Source organism: Oncorhynchus tshawytscha, linkage group LG24 (assembly GCF_018296145.1).
Source record: "Oncorhynchus tshawytscha isolate Ot180627B linkage group LG24, Otsh_v2.0, whole genome shotgun sequence".
Classification (NCBI taxonomy): Eukaryota; Metazoa; Chordata; class Actinopteri; order Salmoniformes; family Salmonidae; genus Oncorhynchus; species Oncorhynchus tshawytscha.
Window position 1 is genome coordinate 26,115,267 of NC_056452.1, and position 23,144 is coordinate 26,138,410.

A 23,144-nucleotide genomic window follows, 5' to 3' on the forward strand; every position below is an offset into this window, starting at 1 on the left:
TTTTCCCCCCACATTTTGTTGTTGTTACAAAGTGGAATTAAAATGGATTGAATTGTCTTTTTTTATTTGTCATTGATCAACGCAAAATACTCTAATGTCAAATTGGAGGAGAAATTTTAACATTTGTGAAATATTCATGAAAAATAAACACTAATATATATTGTTTAGATAAGTATTCAACCCCCTGAGTCAATACATGTTGGAATCACCTTTTGGCAGTGATTACAACTGTGAGTCTTTCTGGGTACGTCTCTAAGAACATTCCACACTTAGATTGTGCAACATTTGCCCATTTATTATTTTCAAATTCTTCAAGCTCTGTCAAATTGGTTGTTGATCATTGCCAGACAATCATTTTCAGGACTTGCCATAGATTTTCAAGCAGATTTACACTACCAGTCAAAGGTTTGTACACACCTACTCATTCCAACATTCACTGTTGGTAAGCAGCTTCAGTATAGGTTTGGCCTTGTGTTTTAGGTTGTCCTGTTGAAAGGTGAATTCTTTTCCCATTGGCTGGTGGAAAGCAGACTGAACCCGATTTTCCTCTGGAATTTTGCCTGTACTTAGCTCCATTCCGTTTATTTATTTTTTATCTTAAACTCCCCAGTCCTTAATTATTATAAGCATACCCATAACATGATGCAGTTGCCACTATGCTTGAAAATATGGAGAGTGGTACTCAGTGATGTGTGTATTGGATTTTCCCCAAACATACCACTTTGTGTTGAGGAGAATAAGTGAATTAGTTTGCCACATCTTTTGCAGTATTACTTTAGTGCCTTGTTTGCAAACAGGATGCAGGTTTTGGAATTTTTTATTCTGTACAGGCTTCCTTCTTTTCACGCTGTCAATTAGGTTAGTAATTGTGGAGTAACTACAAGGTTGTTGATCCATCCTCAGTTTTCTCCTATCACAGCCATTAAAATCTGTATCTGTTTTAAGGTCACCAATGGCCCTGATGGTGAAACACCTGAGCATTTTCCTTCCTTACCGGCACCATAGTTAGGAAGCACACCTGTGTCTCTGTAGTGGCTGGGTGTATTAATACACCATCCAAAGTGTAATTAATAACTTATCCATGCTTAATGGGATATTTAATGTTTTTAAATTAAATAAAATCATTGGTGCCCTTCTTTGCAAGACTTTGGAAAACCTCCCTGGTCTTTGTGGTTGAATCTGTGTTTAAAATTCACTGCTTGACTGAGGGACCTTACAGATAATTGTATGTGTGGGGTACAGAGATGAGGTAGTCGTTCAAAAATCATGTTTAGCATTCTTATTGCACACAGAGTGAGTCCATGCAACCTATTATGTGACTTGTTAAACACATTTGTTCTCCTGAACTTATTTAGACTTGCCAAAACAGAGGTGTTAAATACTTATTGACTCAAGACATTTCAGCTTTTTATTTTGTATTAATTTGAACATTTATATAAATACATAACTCCACTTTGACATTATGGGGTATTGTGTGTCCCAATCCCAATTTAATACATTTTAAATTCAAGCTGTAACACAACATGATGTGGGGGAAAAGTCCAGGGCTGTGAATACTTCCTGAAATACAATCTTGTCTGTGCTTCCTCAGACAAAGCAGTAATGGAAGCTCTGTATGTTTGACTGTAGCTGACAAGACACCTTCATATGGTAAATCATGAGCAGCACACTCCTCTCACTTATTGTATATGAAAATGGCAGCTCCCTATAAGCTGATATCAAAGACCCTGTGTGTGTGCATGGCGTTCAGTGGGCACAAAGGGAAAACAACATCTTGAAATGGAAAACTTCAAATGAAGTTCAGGTTCTATTATGTACTCAAGTGTTTTCTTTGTTTTGGCCCTTACATGTAGATGCAGTCATTTTGGCAAGCTAGAGGAACATTTAACGAGTAAAACAAGGCAAATTGTTCTACTGTTTACTAATCACTCGTGCCAATTAGACACAATACAATTACCATATTAATCCTTTTGTCTGCTCACTCGAATTGAAATGTAAAAAAAAAAAAATGTCCCTCTGAAATAAAATTCATTATTATATTATGAACGTAATTTTGAAACAGGCTCCGACATTGAAAAATGTTCTTAATGTTTAAACATTTGTTTTATTAGTTTTCTGTTCAAACGATTGAAAAAAAAATCATAAAATTCCATGTGAATTCACAATGCAGCTGTTCTGCTTTTACAACTATGGTTTTGGGTCTCACAGTGCGTTCTACCATTACCATCACGGTGCTTTCTACCATTACCATCACGGTGCGTTCTACCATTACCATCACGGTGCGTTCTACCATTACCATCACGGTGCGTTCTACCATTACCATCACGGTGCGTTCTACCATTACCATCACGGTGCGTTCTACCATTACCATCACGGTGCGTTCTTTTTTCTTTTTCTTTTCCGTTAAGCATTACCTCAATTCCACCTCGCAAAGTTTGCATTTCCTCATTTTAACTTCTCAAAGTATTGTCATACAGGACTTCGTGGATGTTGCTTGCCTTTCTCTGCCATTATTCCAACTGTTAACGATGATGACGTAGTGGTAGAGAGTCGACTCGTCTCCTTGCACGATTTCTCGTCTCCTTGCACGTCGACTCCCAATTCTGAGTGTCAAGATTCGATTCCACTTAGAATCGACTCCTAAGATTCTTTATTTTTGGAACGGAACAGACTGATTAGTTGCCGTACTACCGAGAACACGAAGACCGTGTTCGAGCCCGTATTGTATCATGGGTAAATTGTGATTTGACTAATTTATTTTACCTTTATTTAACTTGGCAAGTCAGTTAAGAACAAATTCTTATTTTCAATGACGGCCTAGGAACAGTGGCAGAACGACAGATTTGTACTTTGTCAGCTCGGGGATATGAACTTGCAACCTTTGTTACTAGTCCAACTCTCTAACCACTAGGCTACGCTGCCGCCCCATAACTATTCTATGCTATTCTATAAAATAATTTCTCCGTAATTAATATCACCTGATTGAGCTAATCATGTAAATGTAATTAACTAGAGAGTCGGGCACCACAAAATAATATTTACAGAGCTGTTATCTTCCGAATAAACTCTTAAAGACCTAGTAATATTTTACATCAATAGCAGTCGATGTCAATCATCTTACTTCAGTCTCATAATCTGAAATTTTTGAATTATTGGTTATCTGCAAACCCAAAATTGGGTTTAATCATTTATTTACTAAATGCCTAACTAATTACACATACACATAATTAATCAGAACTTGATTACAAATTACGTCATAAAGGAAAACGTCCCTAGCGGGCGGAACAGATATGACAGCTTGTTTTACAAAGGAAAAGGGGCTGGGTTTGAGTGAAAGAGCAGGAAGACTGAGGAACAAAGGAAAAAAGCTGTGCTATCGTAAATACAGTTTCTTATGCATTCTGAATTTCCGCCCATTTGGAAAAGGAAAATGCAATAAATATTTACTCTGAGCTGCGCTTCGGTAGGTTGGTGGTAGATGGAAGACCGTGTTGCTAAACCGAGTCCTTTGTCCTTTGAAGAATGTCTCTGGTGGTCAATTGGATATGTTGTACTAACGTCGTTGTGCGGTAGATAGGATACTGTCTGTTCCTTCCTAACCTGCGTTTGCAGCTGTGATCGCTAACTCAACGGCTAGGAGGTATCACTTCTGTCGTGAATAAGAGTTTAAAAGTTCATACCATTCGCATCCAAAGCTCATGCTGATGTTGGCTTCGTTCTGTAGTTATTATCTGAACCATTCTGAAATAGGACCGCGATCCTACCTCATCGGAACAGGAAGTTATGTTGTCGTCAAGGCTTTATATAGGAAGGGAGAAACGGGGTGTGTGTCATAGTTTAAAACCTCTGTCTCTTCATGTGGGCGGCCCACTGAGTGAGCAGCAATATCTTATGAAAACCCACATCTCATATTTTAGAAGCTAAAATCACATTTCATCCCATCACAAATAATTTCAAATGCAAACATTTAAATTGAACAACAATTCCATATGAATCCGATAACTCTGATGTGTAGACTTTCCACTGTAGAGTTTGTCATCTTATCATTGATGAGAATGTCTCAGATGACAACCGAACTGACATCATATCCACCGCATATGTTCAATTGGTTGGATTACCAGATATAGTTCATTTCATTTTTTATAGTTAATTTCCCCCCACCTTCTGATATTCCCAGAATCTCTATGTTAACCAAGTGTTTTGCAAATGTAACCTCAGTAGGGTAGAGAGGAAAAAGGGGGGGAAGAGGTATTTATGACTGTCATAAACCTATCCCCCAGGCCAACGTCATGACACTGTTTACTTTCTGCTTCTAAGTCATATCGCTAAGTCTACCTTTTAAATGACACAACTTTCCTCAGGCCTTTACAGCCGATCGTCTAGTTAGCCTATAACACAGAAGATATGTTTTGTGATTTACATTTTGTTGGAATTAAATTTAGATTACAAACGCAAACATACACAGACCTTCTGGCACGTGTCCCCCCCACACACACACACACACACACACAGACCATTACAGCATATTGATATAGGTCTAGGACTCTTGCATATCAAAGATCCACAGAACGCTTCAGTTAAAGTTAATTCTAATTCATCTGAATGATCCGAACACGGAATGGTGCTGTGTGTTTCTCACAGCCGGTTGACACCTATTAAACAAGAGCAGCACCTTGATAGTCTCCACCTTGAAAGGGTCCGATAAAGCCGACACTCACCGACACACAGCTCCCTCAGACCTGGCAGCCCAGCTGACATTTACAGTTCCAGATACACACGTATTCATAACCGCTTGGAAAATAGACATTTGAAGAAATATTTCCACACATGGTCCTTGTCAAGTGGCTTCACAGAGCCGCTTAGAGCCGAGAGTGTAGACGTTCCTGTGTCAAACTAAATTGTTTGTGTGGAGGAATGTACTGGGTTGTGTTAGTGGACGGGCCCTGTTCTGTGTTGTTACAGTGGAACTCGTTAGCGCTAAAGGTTGAAGCTTCGTGATCGGCAGGCAGGTGGCAGGTAGTGACATTGATAATCAGTTAGTGTTGGGGGTCGTAAAACCGGTCACCCAACAGAGATGGGCTGTGTTGGTCACACTTTAAAAAAAACATTTTTTTACATGGGCTCCATGTATCAGATTGAACAGCAGGGAACTTTAACGTTGCACTTTGACAATAGTATGCCACTAAAGAGTTTTACGTAAACACGTGACCTCTAGCCTGGCCCTTTGTAGACTAAAAAACACATCTGAACTACTAAAGTTGTTTTCTTTTTATTCATTTATTGCTACCATGTATATGTTTCTCATATTTCTTATGTTAGAAACATTTCAATCTGTCCATATAGGCCAATTTCCACATATTTAAAGGGCTATGGTAGCTAGTGAGGTAATTGCTGACAAGGTTATGTTGTGTTGCAGGTCTGGTCCTCTGGGGTTGCCAGGCCTAGCTCAGGGGGGGTTCCCCTGGATCGAAATGATATTTGTTTTTCATTTTCAATACTTGAGCTTACGTTGTTTGGGCAGGTTTTTGCACTCAGGAATATTATTTTGGTTCCATTCTGCCAGGCAAGCCAAATGAAGCATACCTAATGTATTTAGATTTTTTTTTTTTACAATATTTCAATCCAGGTCTGCTACGGTGTTGCCAGGTCAGGGATTGTACTGTAGGGTTGCCAGGTTTGCTATGGTTTCTTGAAGCGTCCTAATTGAATGAGACCTTGGATGTCAGGGATATATATGTTCAGTGTCACTCATAACTACTGTTGCTGTTTCCTGTTTCCTTCAATCTAGAGTAGAGCTGTTTCAGGAGAACATTACATCATCATTAAGAGGCCTGAGGTGTCCATGACAGGCTTAACATTCAGATTGATGACATCACCATTGAAATTGTCAAAAAGTTGCATATACAGTGCATTTGGAAAGCATTCAGACCCCTTGACTTTTTCCACATTTTGTTATGCTACAGCCTTATTCTAAAATGTATTCAATCGTTTTTTCCCCTCATCAATCTGCACACAATATCCAATAATGACAAAGCAAAAACAGGTTCTTAGAAAATGTATTACAATTAGAAAACTTAAATATCACATTTACATATATATATATATATATATTTAATAATACATATAATACATATGTATTCAGACCCTTCACTCAGTTCTTTGTTGAAGCACCTTTGGCAGCAGTTACAGCCTCGAGTCTTCTTGGGTATGACGCTACAAGCTTGGCACACCTGTATTTGGGGAACCATTCTTCTCTGCAGATCCTATCAAGCTCTGGCAGGTTGGATGGGGAGAGTCTATTTTCAGGTCTCTCCAGACATATTTGATCGGGTTTAAGTCCCTGCTCTGACTAGGCCACTCAAGAACATTCAGAGACTTGTCCTGAAGCCACTCCTGCATCAAGGATCTCTGTACTTTGCTCCGTGCATCATTCCCTTGATCCTGACTAGTCTCACAGTTCCTGCCTCTGAAAAACATCCCCACAGCATGATGCTGCCACCACCATGCTTCACCGTAGGGATGGTGCCAAGTTTCCTCCAGACATGACAATTGGCATACAGGCCAAAGAGTTCAATCTTAGTTTCATCAGACCAGAGCATCTTGTTTCTCATGGTCTGAGTCCTTTAGGTGCCTTTTGGCAAACTCCAAGCGGACTGTCATGTGCCTTTTACTGAGGAGGGACTTTCGCCTGGCCACTCTACAGTAACGGCCTGATTGGTGGAGTGCTGCAGGGATGGTTGTCCTTGTGGGAAATTCTCCCATCTCCACCGAGGAACTCTGGAGGTCTGTAAGAGTGACCATCAGTCCCTTCTCCCCCGATTGCTCAGTTTGGCCGAGCGGCCAGCTCTAGAAAGAGTCTTGGGGGTTCCGAACTTCTTCAATTTTAGAATGATGGAGGCCACTGTGTTTTGGGGACCTTCAATCCCGCAGACATTTGTTGGTACCCTTCCCCAGATCTGTGCCTCGACACAATCCTATCTGGAAGCTCAATGGAAAATTCATTCGACCTCATGGCTTGGTTTTTGCTCTGACATGCACTGTCAACTGTGGGACCTTTATAGACAGGTGTGCACCTTTCCAAATCATGTTCAATCAATTGAATTTACCACAGGTGGACTCCAATCAAAATCTTTCGGGTTGATCAATGGAAATGTCTTATATCAAAGGGTCTGAATACTTGTGTAAATAAGGTATTTCTGTTTTTTTTATATACATTTGCAACAAAAAAAAATTGTCATTATGGGGTATTGCTTGTAGATTGATGAGAAAATGTTTTCATTTAATACATTTTAGAACAAGGTTGTAACAGAATGTGGAAAGGTCAAGGGGTCTAAATACTTTCCGAATGCACTGTATGTGATGCTAATTGAAAATGAAAGAGAACCGAAGAGATCAGACAAAGTATGGATGCAGCAAATAGCCATTAGATTTAGTCGGCAACGAGAAAAGTCTGACAGCTCATTGACAGTCATATCAGCTCATTTGCCAGACACCTTGGAACCACAGCTGAACTAAGAGTCCGATAAAGAAAATATACAAAGTCTGAGAGTCTGTGACAAAGACGAGATCTGGTGAACTCTGAGCGCACAACTCCCGCAGCACACTATAGGCTCAGACTAACATGAAGCAGATGTACACTTTAGTTAAGTCTGGGTTTTTAAGGTGTTTTTGTATTTATATTAATCATCCTGCGTCAGTTGTTCATGGTTCACGGAATAACCACGCTTCCAAGTGGATGTTTTCATAAGTCGTCTGGCCTGTGAACTCAGTGTGTATTTGAATGGTTGTGCTTCCAATATTATCATTATTATGGAGGTCTGTTCGTGTGGATTTTAAATTAAACAAGGCATGTTATTAAATCAAATGTTATTTGTCACATGCAGATGTTTAATGCGAGTGTAGCGAAATGCTTGTGCTTCTAGTTCCCGACAGTGCAGTAATATCTAACAAGTAATCTAACAATTCCCAACAACTACCTTATACACACACATGTAAAGGGATGGAATAAGAATATATACATATAAAATATGGATGAGCGATGGCCGAGCCACATAGGCAAGATGCAATAGATGGTATAAAATACAGTATATACATATGAGATGAGTAATGTAAGATATGTAAACATTATTAAAGTGGCATTATTTAGTGACTAGTGATCCATTTATTAAAGTGGCCAATGATTTGAGTCTGTATGTAGGCAGCAGCCTCTCTGTGTTAGTGATGGCTGTTTAACAGTCTGCTGGTATTGGGAATTTTCCAGTACATATGTGCACATTATCCATCTTAGTAAGCAGAATCAATACAAACCATATGTTTCTGGGCCATTAGACGTGCGCTCTGAAGCCATTAGACGTGCGCTCTGAAGCCATTAATCGATAGGTCATTAGGTTAAGGGTAGTTATATGTGTCTGGGTCATTAGGCTAAGGGAAACCAATAATAAATTGGTCATTAGGATAAGGGAAGCCATTACCTAGTCCCATAAGGTTCATTAGATGTGCATTAGAAGCATAGGTTTGTATTACTAAAAGCACGATTAGACATGCACCTACATTAGAAGTGTGCGTGTCTGTTTATTTTTTGTATCATTGCTATGGATATGCCACCAATAGAATCCATGCCCTAAGGTCCGTGCCAAACAAGAAAATGGAAACCAAGCTGAAATAAGTGCAAGGCAAAAAGATAATGGTGGCTAAATGCCCAAGGGGATGAATCATTAACATAAAGAGGAGTGACTATATGTGTGACGTAAGGATGAAAACTGTATAAAAAGTATGTGCCGAGGCTGGAAAGGCAGTTGATCCATGGACCAGCTCGGCTTGTTACTGTAACTTGTGATTTCAAATAGACAAAGTATCTGAGAAATATTATTGAGCAAATATTTCTACGACAATGTCCTTGAGATAGAAGCTGTTTTTCAGTCTCTCGGCCCCAGCTTTGATGCACCTGTACTGACTTCGCCTTCTGGATGGTAGCGGGTGAACATGCAGTGGCTCGGGTGGTTATTGTCCTTGATTATCTTTCTTGCTGTCATGGAGGGCAGGTAGTTTGCCGCCCCCCCGGGTGATGCATTGTGCAGACCGCACCACCCTCCGGAGAGCCTTGCAGTTGCCGAACCAGGCGGTGATACAGCCCGACAAGATGCTCTCAATTGTGCATCTGTAAAAGTTTGAGGGTTTTAGGTGACATGCCAAATTTCTTCAGCCTCCTGAGGTTTAAGAGGCGCTGTTGTGCCTTCTTCACCACATGGTCTGTGTGGGTGGACCATTTCAGTTTGTCCGTGATGTGTACGCCGAGGAACTTAAAACTTTCCACCTTCTCCACTACTGTCCCGTCGATGTGAAATAGGGGGGTGCTCCCTCTGCTGTTTCCTGAAGACCAGGATCATCTCCTTTGTTTTGTTGATGTTGAGTGAGAGGTTGTTTTCCTGACACCACTCTCCCAGAGCCCTCACCTCCTCCCTGTAGGCTGTCTCGTCGTTGTTGGTAATAATTCCCACTACTGTTGTGTTGTCTGCAAACTTGATGATTGAGTTGGAGGCGTGCATGGCCACGCAGTCATGGGTGAACAGGGAGTACTGGAGGGGGCTGAGCATGCACCCTTGTGGGGCCCCAGTATTGAGGATCAACAAAGTGGAAATTGTTTTCTACCTTCATACCTGGGGGTGGCCCGTCAGAAAGTCCTGAACCCAATTGCACAGGGCGGGGTTGAGACCCAGGGCCTCCAGCTTAATGATGAACTTGGAGGGTACTATGGTGTTGAATGCTGAGCTGTAGAAAATGAACAGCATTCTTAGGTATTAGTTTTGTCCAGATGGGATAGTGCACAGTGCAGTGTGATGGCGATTGCATTGTCTGGACCTGTTGGGGCGATAAGCAAATTGAAGTGGGTCTAGGGTGGCAGGTAAGATGGAGGTGATATGATCCTTGACTAGTCTCTCAAAGCACTTCATGACAAGCTGCTATCCAGCAAATACCTCAGAATATCATATTCCTGAATCTCTGTCTTTTTATCTCTCTCTCGGTCTCTCGCTCTCTCAATTTCAATTAAATTCAAAATGACTTTATTGCCAAGACATTCAGGCAGTATGTATTGCCAAAGCATACAAAACATTTACAATACAAGACATACAGATGGAAAGAAAAAGACATATGAATGAAAAACTTATGAAGTGTAGTGTGTGTTGTCCCTCTCTCTCCCTCTCAAAATAGGTGCTCTAGAAAGTGTAATTTCAGTGTGACCTTATAGTTGACATGGCTGGCTTGGTGTGATGCGAAGTACAGTTCAGAAGACCAGTCCTGCAGACGTTTGAAGCATAAATTCATTGTTTTTCTTTTGATTCTATCCATTCTAGAATGTGACGCATGACAGAACAAAAAAACCCAAGACAAATACTCTCAGCCTGAGAGTCAAATATTAATTGTCAACAGAACTTTTCTGAGACTGGGAACAATGGAAGCTGGACACTAGAGAACACATCCCCTATCCCATCTGGACAAGAGGAATGCCAAATAAAATTTGATTTGATTTGAAAATAAAAATGCATGAATGGAAAGGTTGTGTGTGTCCAGGGAGTGGTTGTTTCGCGGCTGATGGGTATTCTGCATCAAAGCTTGTCACACAAATCTAGGCAGAAGTACCACTCTGTTTAAACTTTCGGGGAGCGAGTTTTAAACACAGCCAGTGCCAGTCAGAGACGTATTGCAGTCATACATACAAACACGGTCATAGTTTCAGTGACGCTCACTCTTAAGCGTGCACGTACAAACACTACCGTCTGCACAATATTTATTTAAATTACCTCATGTAATTAGATTACCTCCTGTATTTAAATTACCTCATGTATTTAGAATGCCTCCTGTGTTTAGAATGCCTCCTGTGTTTAGAATGCCTCCTGTGTTTAGATTACACATCTTATTTGTGTTGAACAAGTTAAACACGCAGGACACTCACAGTGCCAGCATCAGCAGGGAGTCTGTTCAACTCCCAGCCCCAAGCCCTCAGCCCCATCCTCGGTCTCCATCCCCGGTCTCCATCCCCAGGTTAATTGGTGGTGTGTCCAGGACCCAGGCGTCTATCGGTGACATCAGTCCCCAGCCACACACAACAAGGCCAAGCTGCTATCAGCCAGACATTTCTCTGACTGCTGTCACTGACTGTGTTGCTAAAGCAATCACAGCACTTCAGGGCTTAGCCGTGGTGTCACATAAATAAATAAATCATACGCTGATAGGGGAGTCTAGCTGTGTGAAAGAGATGCTATCATGCTACGCTATAGCTTAAAGCTACTCTGTGTAACATCTTTGTCACAACAATGCTGATTTACTGAGCGACCTTGAAATATTCATATACATAGGCCAACTATCTTGTTTATAAAATGTTGAAATGAGTGAATACAATTTACAGTGCTAGCAGATCTACAATTTATACCACATTGTTCAATGATAGCCATCTACTGGAGTATATAAAATAATGATGTAATATTATTCAGATTTCATTTTTCTTAACCTTTGCCCTTGATGAGACCTGAGGAATGGGAACATCAGACCATCTTATTGAGAGGGTTTCTGTCCATGTAGCTGTAGACAATATAGTTACGAAGATATCAACCTCTTCCCCTTTGAAAACTGACGTCACGACGCCAAGAAGCATTCATTCCCTCACATGTACATCCAGATGTAGGATCTTAATTTGAGCCAGTTTGCAACAGCAGGAAAATAATCCTGCAGCAACAGGAAATGTGAATTATTATGGGGATTATAATTAATTAACATTTTTGAAGGGGTTGATACATTTTTCATAAGTCAATATAAAGTCTGACATTTCAAAGTGAACATTTCCGCCACTACACCACAAGTTTTAGATTTCTTCATTGCAGGAAGATTCTCCTGCAACAAGGTGTTCAAATTAAGACCCTACATCTGTACGTGTTCACATTCAGTTCAACATTCCAGTCTCCCAAAAAACAAAACTTTTACAAAGTTATTTGTGTTCCTCAGATTTGGACCAAGTTTAGACCATAATTGTGGGGTCACGTCATTCTTCCTTAATTTAGTAAAATAAAATAAAATCCTAAATTAGTCGGTGTGGTTTGGCGTGCTCTGCTGTGTTGTGGTCTCGTGTGCTCTGATCTGCGGTGGTGAGGTGAGGTGTGACATGGTGTGATGTGTGGCGAGGTGTGGTGTGGCGAGGTGTGGTGTGGCGAGGTGTGTTGTGATGTGGCGAGGTGTGTTGTGATGTGGCGAGGTGTGATGTGGCGAGGTGTGGTGTGGCGAGGTGTGGTGTGGCGAGGTGTGTTGTGATGTGGCGAGGTGTGTTGTGAAGTGATGTGGTGAGGTGTGATGTGGTATGGCGAGGTAAGGTGTGGTGAGGTGTGGCGAGGTGTGATGTGGCGAGGTGTGATGTGGCGAGGTGTGTTGTGGCGAGGTGTGATGTGCCGAGGTGTGTTGAGGCGAGGTGTGGCGAGGTGTGTTGTGCCAAGGTGTGTTGTGCCGAGGTGTGTTGTGCCGAGGTGTGTTGTGGCGAGGTGTGGTGTGGCGAGGTGTGGTGTGGCGAGGTGTGATGTGCCGAGGTGTGTTGAGGCGAGGTGTGGCGAGGTGTGTTGTGCCGAGGTGTGTTGTGCCGAGGTGTGTTGTGCCGAGGTGTGTTGTGCCGAGGTGTGTTGAGGCGAGGTGTGGTGTGGCGAGGTGTGGTGTGGCGAGGTGTGTTGTGGCGAGGTGTGTTGTGGCGAGGTGTGTTGTGGCGAGGTGTGGTGTGTTGTGGCGAGGTGTGTTGTGGCGTGGCGAGGTGTGTTGTGGCGGGGCGAGGTGTGTTGTGGCGAGGTGTGTGGCGAGGCGAGGTGTGTGGCGAGGTGTGTTGTGGTGAGGCGAGGTGTGTTGTGGTGTGTTGTGGCGAGGCGAGGTGTGTTGTGGCGAGGTGTGTGGCGAGGCGAGGTGTGTGGCGAGTGTGTTGTGGTGAGGCGAGGTGTGTTGTGGTGTGTTGTGGCGAGGTGTGTTGTGGCGTGGCGAGGTGTGTTGTGGCGAGGTGTGTTGTGGCGAAGTGTGGTGTGTTGTGGCGAGGTGTGTTGTGGTGTGTTGTGGCGAGGTGTGTGGCGAGGTGTGGTGTGTGTGGCGAGGTGTGTTGTGGCGTGGCGATATATAGGCCTAATCCCACAGAATGACATCATGTAGAACACGTGATCCACAATATGTAGACTACATAGAAGTAGATTTTGGAAATTCTTAGAAGTAGATTTCAGAATGTTGAGGTGTATCAGTTTTTTTTTGTAAAGTCCCTCATTACTAAATATCACACGTCTAAAGTCTTTGTTGTTAGATATATTTTGGAGGGGAGGAGTTGATGGATTCATGGTTAGGATATTTGTCATAACACCCGGGCTACATCTGGTGAACTGTAAAGTATTAGAGAATTATATTTTCTCCCTTATATTCATCTTTCTTGGCGTTTGTTGCCAGACAGAGACGCAAGCTCTTAGCGCTGTGTATTCCAGTTATTTTTCTGTTGAATTTACACTTAAGAGGTCCTGGCCTGGGACATATTCCACTGTTTTGCTGTGTAGAGGGTTGATGAAACACCCCAGCCCAATTCCTCTGGTGATTGATGCCTATGAAATCCATAGAGCTAAACAGTGTTGAAGGAGGAGAATACCAGAAGCTACAGCTGCGTTGTTACCGTAGATCACAGACAGACTGGACAGTGGTAGTATGTAGCTGCCTCATATTCATCACAGATACATACTCAACCACTTTGCAAACAGGTGGGGCAAAAAAAAGTTTGACAGTTGGTTGGTTGTATTGTATTGTCTGTCGGGTTCTGAAATGGTGTGCACACTATGCTGAGAAAAAAAACCTTGATTTAGATTTGATTGTCAGATATCCTCCAAAGCAACGTTCTATGTTTTGTCCCCATTTCACCTCCAATCGAAACATGGCCTCGCTTTCCTCACTGTTTTTGAGTGAGTGTAGATAGTGACAAAGCAGCCTGGCCTCAGAGTTAACGTAGCAAAATGTATGTTTACCGTGCCACATTTACCCAAGTCATTTCAAGGTTTATTGGTCGCGTACACAGATTTTCATGTTATTCGCAGGTGCAGTGAAATGCTTGTGTTTCTAGGTTCCGACAGTGCAGTAATAATCCCCTAACAACACAAAACAATACGCACATCATCCAAAAAGTAAAAAGAAAAATTAAGAACTATCAGAGCGAGCGATGTCGGTGTCCGGAATACAAATATATTACAACTATGAAATATCACATTTGGAATCATGTAGTAACCAAAAATGTGTTTAAAAATCAAAATATATTTTATATTTGAGATTCATTAAAGGAGCCATCCTTTGACTTGATTACAGTTTTGCACACACACTCTTCACATTCTCTCAACCAGCTTCATGAGGTAGTAACCTGGAATGCATTTCAATTAACAGGTGTGCCTTCTTAAAAGTTAATTTGTGAAATTTCTTTCCTTCCTAATGCATCTGAGCCAATCAGTTGTGTTGTGACAAAGTAGGGATTGGTATACAGAAGATAGCCCTATTTAGTAAAATATCAAGTCTACATTATGGCAAGAACAGCTCAAATAAGCAAAGAGAAATGACAATCCATCATTACTTTAAGACATGAAGGTCAGTCAATCCGGAACATTTCAAGAACTTTGAAAGTTTCTTCAAGTGCAGTCGCAAAAACCATCAAGTGATATGATGAAACTGGCCCTCATGAGGACCGCCACAGGAAAGGAAGACCCAGTTACCTCTGCTGCAGAGGATAAGTTCATTTAAAAAAAAAAATATATATATATATATATATATATATATATATATATATATATATATATATATATATATATATATATATAATATATATATATATATACATACACACACACACACACACACACACACACACACACACACACACACATCTTCCCAAATGAATAAGCTAAAATATTATTTGTTGAATGACCTCGAATAATTCTGAGATCTATGAGAACAAGGGGAGTTGGAAGATTTGCTGTTGTGGATTGAACGCAGAGATTGTTTATACAGTTTTATTTGCGTTTAGCACATCACTGACAACTGATGAAGAGAATCGAGACAGTTTTATTGTGTTTCTGTCGACTTGTCACCAAGATCTGAATGATGAACTGAATCAAATTAGCTTGGATAGAAAAACCCACATTTATTTCAGCAAGTATTGTCTTTGATTTACCATTCAACAATAATCACAACCAACTGCCACCTTTCCAATACTGTTGATGGATGGAATTTTGAATAGATACATGCAGTAAACCAACATCCTCAAATCTGTCTGATCTCTACCAGCATAGGTGGATATCAAAGCAACAGGCAGGGAAGACATATATTTGGTCAACTCATCCAGTCATCACCTACTAGAACATTTTGCTAAACATTCTGCAACTCTGTCATCGTTTTATAAACCCCTCCCCCAAGATGGGAGTAATAAAAAATAAATAAAATGTTTTTTTTTTCCCTGGATAGTTCTTCTACTGGTTGCGAGAGGGCAAGGGTTTCCGAGGGGGCCAGGGTTTCCGAGGGGGCCAGGGTTTCCGAGGGGGCCAGGGTTTTCAGATCTGGAGTCTGCGGTCAACATTGTCTTGTCTGTCACCTGAAAGTTGACTGCTGTAGCTGCTTAGCAAACACTCCTGTTATATTTTCCATTGGAACAAGCCGAGGGGTCACCAGAGAGGGCTGCCTGTGTTAGCCAAAGCCAGATGGGCTTTTCCTATAAACAAGTGTACAGGCAGCGGCACCTGACGCCATAACACTCCCCACTCTGTTTAGTGACCAGCGTTGCCATAAGTCACCTTGGAGAATTAAGTAAATATTTTCAATATGGCCCATGCCATTGTTTATTATAGAATGGCAAAAGTTCTAAATCCTCTGTTAAAAAACAATTGAATAACAACTTGTCAGAGCGGCAAAGCGTGGCGTACATAGAACCGATACTTATTCATTAGTCCAAAGTTACTTTAAAACAAATCCTTTTTTAATCTCTCTCTCCAGCATGTGGAAGGGCTCATGTTGTAGTCGTCTATTACACAGACTAGGACGAGGATTCTACAGTTTGGGATAAAAGCATGCCTTCGGCTTGCCAGGGTCCTGCGTGAAGTTAGAACCAAGTAATGACGTAAGCCATAACATAGAATAACATAACATAGAACTTGAATAGGCATGGATTCTATTTCTATGTTTAAAACAGTGCGTCACCACTTGATACAGGCTCGTATTTCATCCTCATATTACCCATCATGTTGCTGGGTTCAAGCTCCTCCATCCTCTCCTACCTCATTTGCTCCACAGAATGCCCAGCAGGAAGCATTAGGACATGTTAGACATTGTGAGACCGCAGGAAAATACTCAGAGAATAGACACCATGTTAGTTAGAGAGGCCAATACTCTACATACTGCTTCTTACCCTACATATCCACTGGGAGCCTGTTTTATACGAGAGAAGAGACACAAACATGGACCAGAAATAACAACTTTTTTTCTCCAAACTCTGTGTTCGAAGTAAGTCGTGGTAAAACGGAGGCACTTAAATAATTAGCTCAGGATAAGATGCCGGTGTAACTGTCACATTTAGTCATTTAAGAAGATCATGTTGTCTAGAGCACAATAGGTGTCTCTACAATAGTTGCCTCTACACTAGGTGCCTCTACAATAGGTGCCTCTACAATAGGTGCCTCTACAATAGGTGCCTCTACACTAGGTGCCTCTACAATAGGTGCCTCTACACTAGGTGCCTCTACACTAGGTGTCTCTACACTAGGTGCCTCTACAATAGGTGCCTCCAAATGACATGGTTAAAGAAGGACTACAGTTTGTGTGCCAGCAACTATCGCAGGACTATAATATAATACTATAAGCGACTAGAATATCCTGATTAGCTTCAATTGAAAATGTATTAATTCCCAGTGGTGGAAGTCTTTGCTTAACCCTGACATAAATAAGACCAGTCATGAAAGCATGCAGCCGTAAATGTGGCCAGCCAGCCAGCCCTCAGCTCAGCTCTGGTGGTCCAACAGGAACAGAAAATAACAACATTCCTGGATATAATAATCTGTCAGTGAGAGGAGCCGGGGATTTGGAGGATATCTCTGTAAGCTAATACTGTAACCTGTAACCTGCGTTGAACTGTTTTCCCCCTGAAAGCCATCATGGGATAGCCCACACAGTGAAACCATTGACTAAACAAGATGAACGTATGTCATACATAGCATATAGGCCTATAAACATTGACTTTGACCACACTAACAAACAGGGAGCTAGCTGTCTCTGGTGCTATAAGACTTCATGTATCACCACTAAAACCAATGCAGGCACCGACAACGGGAAAGTGAAATGTAGCTCAGATTACTACTTTACATTACTCCTCTGTCTGTTTACCATTAGAGAGAGGGTATGATGACACATCCAGGGTTCTTTCTCCAAACTGAGGGAATCGATAAGGTCAGGAGAAACTCTAATTGCCACATGTCCAAAGACAAGACAGTGACTTACTCTTCATAATACTTACTCTCCAGGGCACAGATGATAATTCAACGTCTATTCCACGTTGGTTCAACGTCATTTCATTGAAATGCCGTGGAAACAACGTTGATTCAACCAGTGTGTGCCACGTCTTCAGCCATACTGAGGAAATCAATAAGGAGATCTTGGAGAAGTCCTCTCTACATCTTTATAGGAAACCTAATGACATTTTAAATGGCAACCAAATGTCTTACCCCACTCTGTCTTACCCCACTCTGTCTTACCCCACTCTGTCTTACTCCACTCTGTCTTACCCCACTCTGTCTTACCCCACTCTTTCTTACACCCACAATAGGTGCCTCTTACCCCACTCTGTCTTACCCAACTCTGTCTTACCCAACTCTGTCTTACCCAACTCTGTCTTACCCAACTCTGTCTCTCTCTGTCTTACCCAACTCTGTCTTACCCAACTCTGTCTTACGGGATAGCCCACTCTGTCTTACCCCACTCTGTCTTACCCCACTCTGTCTTACCCCACTCTGTCTTACCCCACTCTGTCTTACCCCACTCTGTCTTACCCAACTCTGTCTTACCCAACTCTGTCTTACCCCACTCTGTCTTACCGGATAGCCAACTCTGTCTTACCCAACTCTGTCTTACCCAACTCTGTCTTACCCAACTCTGTCTTACCCAACTCTGTCTTACCTCTACAACTCCGTCTTACCCCACTCCGTCTTACCCCACTCCGTCTTACCCCACTCCGTCTTACCCCACTCCGTCTTACCGGATAGCCAACTCTGTCTTACCCCACTCTGTCTTACCCCACTCTGTCTTACCCCACTCTGTCTTACCCCACTCTGTCTTACCCCACTCTGTCTTACCCCACTCTGTCTTACCCCACTCTGTCTTACCCCACTCTGTCTTACCCCACTCCGTCTTACCCCACTCCGTCTTACCCCACTCTGTCTTACCCCACTCTGTCTTACGGGATAGCCCACTCTGTCTTACCCCACTCTGTCTTACCCCACTCTGTCTTACCCCACTCTGTCTTACCCCACTCTGTCTTACCCCACTCTGTCTTACCCCACTCTGTCTTACCCAACTCTGTCTTACCCCAGTGAGAGGAGCCGTCTTACCCCACTCCGTCTTACCCCACTCTGTCTTACCCCACTCTGTCTTACGGGATATTGACTCTGTCTTACCCCACTCTGTCTTACCCCACTCTGTCTTACCCCACTCTGTCTTACCCCACTCTGTCTTACCCCACTAAAACCCCATGCAGGTCTTACCCAACTCTGTCTTACCCAACTCTGTCTTACCCAACTCTGTCTTACCCCAGGGTTCTTACCCAAACTGTCTTACCCCACTCTGTCTTACGGGATAGCCCACTCTGTCTTACCCCACTCTGTCTTACCCCACTCTGTCTTACCCCACTCTACACAGGGCAAACCCCACTCTGTCTTACCCCACTCTGTCTTACCCCACTCTGTCTTACCCCACTCTGTCTTACCCCACTCTGTCTTACCCCACTCCGTCTTACCCCACTCTGTCTTACCCCACTCTGTCTTACGGGATACCCCACTCTGTCTTACCCCACTCTGTCTTACCCCACTCTGTCTTACCCCACTCTGTCTTACCCCACTCTGTCTTACCCCACTCTGTCTTACTCTGTCTTACCCAACTCTGTCTTACCCAACTCTGTCTTACCCCACTCTGTCTTACCCCACTCTGTCTTACCCCACTCTGTCTTACCCCACTCTGTCTTACCCCACTCTGTCTTACCCCACTCTGTCTTACCCCACTCTGTCTTACCCCACTCCGTCTTACCCCACTCTGTCTTACCCCACTCCGTCTTACCGGATAGCCAACTCTGTCTTACCCCACTCTGTCTTACCCCACTCTGTCTTACCCTTACCCCACTCTGTCTTACCCCACTCTGTCTTACCCCACTCTGTCTTACCCCACTCTGTCTTACCCCACTCTGTCTTACCCCACTCTGTCTTACCCCACTCTGTCTTACCCCACTCCGTCTTACCCCACTCTGTCTTACCCCACTCTGTCTTACCCCACTCTGTCTTACCCCACTCTGGGATAGCCCACTCTGTCTTACCCCACTCTGTCTTACCCCACTCTGTCTTACCCCACTCTGTCTTACCCCACCCCACTCTGTCTTACCCCACTCTGTCTTACCCCACTCCGTCTTACCCCACTCCGTCTTACCCCACTCCGTCTTACCCCACTCTGTCTTACCCCACTCTGTCTTACGGGATACCCCACTCTGTCTTACCCCACTCTGTCTTACCCCACTCTGTCTTACCCCACTCTGTCTTACCCCACTCTGTCTTACCCCACTCTGTCTTACCCAACTCTGTCTTACCCAACTCTGTCTTACCCCACTCTGTCTTACCCCACTCTGTCTTACCCCACTCTGTCTTACCCCACTCTGTCTTACCCCACTCTGTCTTACCCCACTCTGTCTTACCCACTCTGTCTTACCCCACTCTGTCTTACCCCACTCTGTCTTACCCCACTCTGTCTTACCCCACTCCGTCTTACCCCACTCCGTCTTACCCCACTCTGTCTTACCCCACTCTGTCTTACGGGATAGCCCACTCTGTCTTACCCCACTCTGTCTTACCCCACTCTGTCTTACCCCACTCTGTCTTACCCCACTCTGTCTTACCCCACTCTGTCTTACCCCACTCTGTCTTACCCCACTCTGTCTTACCCCACTCTGTCTTACCCCACTCTGTCTTACCCCACTCCGTCTTACCCCACTCCGTCTTACCCCACTCTGTCTTACCCCACTCTGTCTTACGGGATACCCCACTCTGTCTTACCCCACTCTGTCTTACCCCACTCTGTCTTACCCCACTCTGTCTTACCCCACTCTGTCTTACCCAACTGTCTTACCCAACTCTGTCTTACCCCACTCTGTCTTACCCCACTCTGTCTTACCCCACTCTGTCTTACCCCACTCTGTCTTACCCACTCTGTCTTACCCCACTCTGTCTTACCCCAACTCTGTCTTACCCAACTCTGTCTTACCCCACTCTGTCTTACCCCACTCTGTCTTACCCCACTCTGTCTTACCCCACTCTGTCTTACCCCACTCTGTCTTACCCCACTCTGTCTTACGGGATAGCCCACTCTTAAGCATCCAGATACCATCGGCAAATAACATAAACATGTTTTGAAGAGGCCAACTCTGTCTTACCCAACTCTGTCTTACCCAACTCTGTCTTACCCAACTCTGTCTTACCCAACTCTGTCTTACCCAACTCTGTCTTACCCAACTCTGTCTTACCAGATACTGTCTTACCCCACGCTGTCTTACCCAACTCTGTCTTACCCAACTCTGTCTTACCCAACTCTGTCTTACCCAACTCTGTCTTACCCAACTCTGTCTTACCCAACTCTGTCTTACCCAACTCTGTCTTACCCAACTCTGTCTTACCCCACGCTGTCTTACCCCACGCTGTCTTACCCCACTCTGTCTTACCCCACTCTGTCTTAGCCCACTCTGTCTTAGCCCACTCTGTCTTAGCCCACTCTGTCTTAGCCCACTCTGTCTTAGCCCACTCTGTCTTACCCCACTCTGTCTTACCCCACGCTGTCTTACCCACGCTGTCTTACCCCACTCTGTCTTACCCACTCTGTCTTACCCCACTCTGTCTTACCCCACTCTGTCTTACCCCACTCTGTCTTACCCCACTCTGTCTTACCCCACTCTGTCTTACCCCACTCTGTCTTACCCCACTCTGTCTTACCCCACTCTGTCTTACCCAACTCTGTCTTACCCAACTCTGTCTTACCCCATTCTGTCTTACCCCATTCTGTCTTACCCCATTCTGTCTTACCCCACTCTGTCTTACCCCACTCTGTCTTACCCCACTCCGTCTTACCCCACTCTGTCTTACGGGATAGCCCACTCTGTCTTACCCCACTCTGTCTTACCCCACTCTGTCTTACCCAACTCTGTCTTACCCCACTCTGTCTTACGGGATAGCCCACTCTTAAGCATCCAGATACCATCGGCAAATAACATAAACATGTTTTGAAGAGGCGGATCGTTTTTTTTTTACCGCTTCGGAGTTGGGTGTTTTGGGCCACGTTCTGCACTTCAGTCCCACCTTACCCTGGACATGGGCTGGGCAGGTATCTATAATGGAGATCAGAACATAGCATTAGAACCCGTTCTAGAACTTTTTCCAATGTTTCATCACATTGACTGAAGCACCTACAATCTATGGATTGAGGGGATTTGTTTGTTCTTCTCCTGTAATTGTCATCCTATAGCTAACGCCAATGTAGGCCACACACTATGCCAGCCATATCAGACCCGTCCCGCCCTGGCCTTGGTTAGGCTGTCACTGTGATATAACATGGCCAGGGTGGGCTCCCTCGTTCCTTGGCGATGGGTGGGCTTTCAACCTCCGGCCCATCAGTTAAGACCTCATTAAAAGAGGAGTGCATAGAGGCATGTTTTCTGTTCTACTATTTTATGGAGGGTAATTTACTACAAGTGTTGTCTTGTTTCTGACGTAAATGCTTGGTTTTGTTATTGTTTCCCCCCAGCTCGTGTTTATGGGCCGTATACAAGCCCCCTTTTTGTCTGCTCAACGTGCACTACAGAGATACTGTATCTGTCTTACCACACAGATAAGTACATTTCTGATGGGCTCTCCTTTCCCTCTCATGGTTGTTTGGTCAAGTCTTGGCGAATGGCTGTGGCGTCATTTTGTAAGGCAGCTAACCTTGACTTGTAATGAAAATGGTCTGCTATGTGTCAAGCAAATGTGTCATATTATGAATGTAACTAACTATAAATTGTCTAGTCGTGAAAGGCTTGTATAAGTTGACAGGTTTGGGAAGGATTGCATTAGGACTATTAGTTTAACACGTTGTCATTATAAATCTACTCACTAATATGTTTTCATTATAAATGTACACGCTAATATGTGTTCATTATACATCTACTCACTAATAGGTTTCCATTATTAAAATATTTAGACCTTTACTTATCTGACACCCTGTAACCGGGCAGACTGGCCGACTTAGCTTTTTTATACCTCAGCTGTTTTCAGGAGGCGTGACATATGAGGGAATGCTTGTCCTCTTAAGCATCAGAGTGGTTCTCCAAACAGAGATTATTAAAGAAAACAGTGATGCAAGTTCACGGTGCCCTGTGAGACCCCTTAGTGGACGATGATGTACGGGGCCCTGTGAGACCCCTTAGTGGACGATGATGTACGGTGCCCTGTGAGACCCCTTAGTGGACGATGATGTACGGGGCCCTGTGAGACCCCTTAGTGGACGATGATGTACGGGGCCCTGGGCAGAACAGAACACGTGGCTTGTCTATGGACGAGAGTGAGGGGCCTCGTTTTTCACCTCGACGGTTTTCTCTCAATGCTACTGAATCCGCTGAGCATGGAGTGTTTATTATTTGGGAATAAGGAAGAAGGGGGAAGAAGGTCTGCTCTTTATAAACTCTGTAAATGAAGAAGTTGGCTGATGTGGAGGGCGGATGACGAGAGAAGCAGGACTTCTTAAGCTCTGTAAACAGACGGACGCATGCAGCATGCTGGTCGCTGTGCCGTCGCTGTGCCGTCGCTGTGCCGTCGCTGTGCCGTCGCTGTGCCGTCGCTGTGCCG

General features: G+C 43.6%; 2 protein-coding genes across 7 annotated transcripts in view; one reads left to right on the forward strand and one right to left on the reverse strand.

Moving 5' to 3' along the window:
* The window catches only part of LOC112223358 (myocardin), a 167,781-nt gene that overhangs the window by 62,751 nt on the left and 81,886 nt on the right, over positions 1–23,144 (forward strand). The window lies entirely within an intron of this gene.
* Positions 11,502–13,160, reverse strand: LOC121840664 (histidine-rich glycoprotein-like). The gene is made up of 2 exons (XM_042305246.1): positions 12,155–13,160; positions 11,502–11,524 (listed from the first exon to the last, which is right to left on the reverse strand). Exons 1-2 carry the CDS (start codon positions 13,158–13,160, stop codon positions 11,502–11,504), a joined length of 1,029 nt encoding a protein of 342 aa, XP_042161180.1.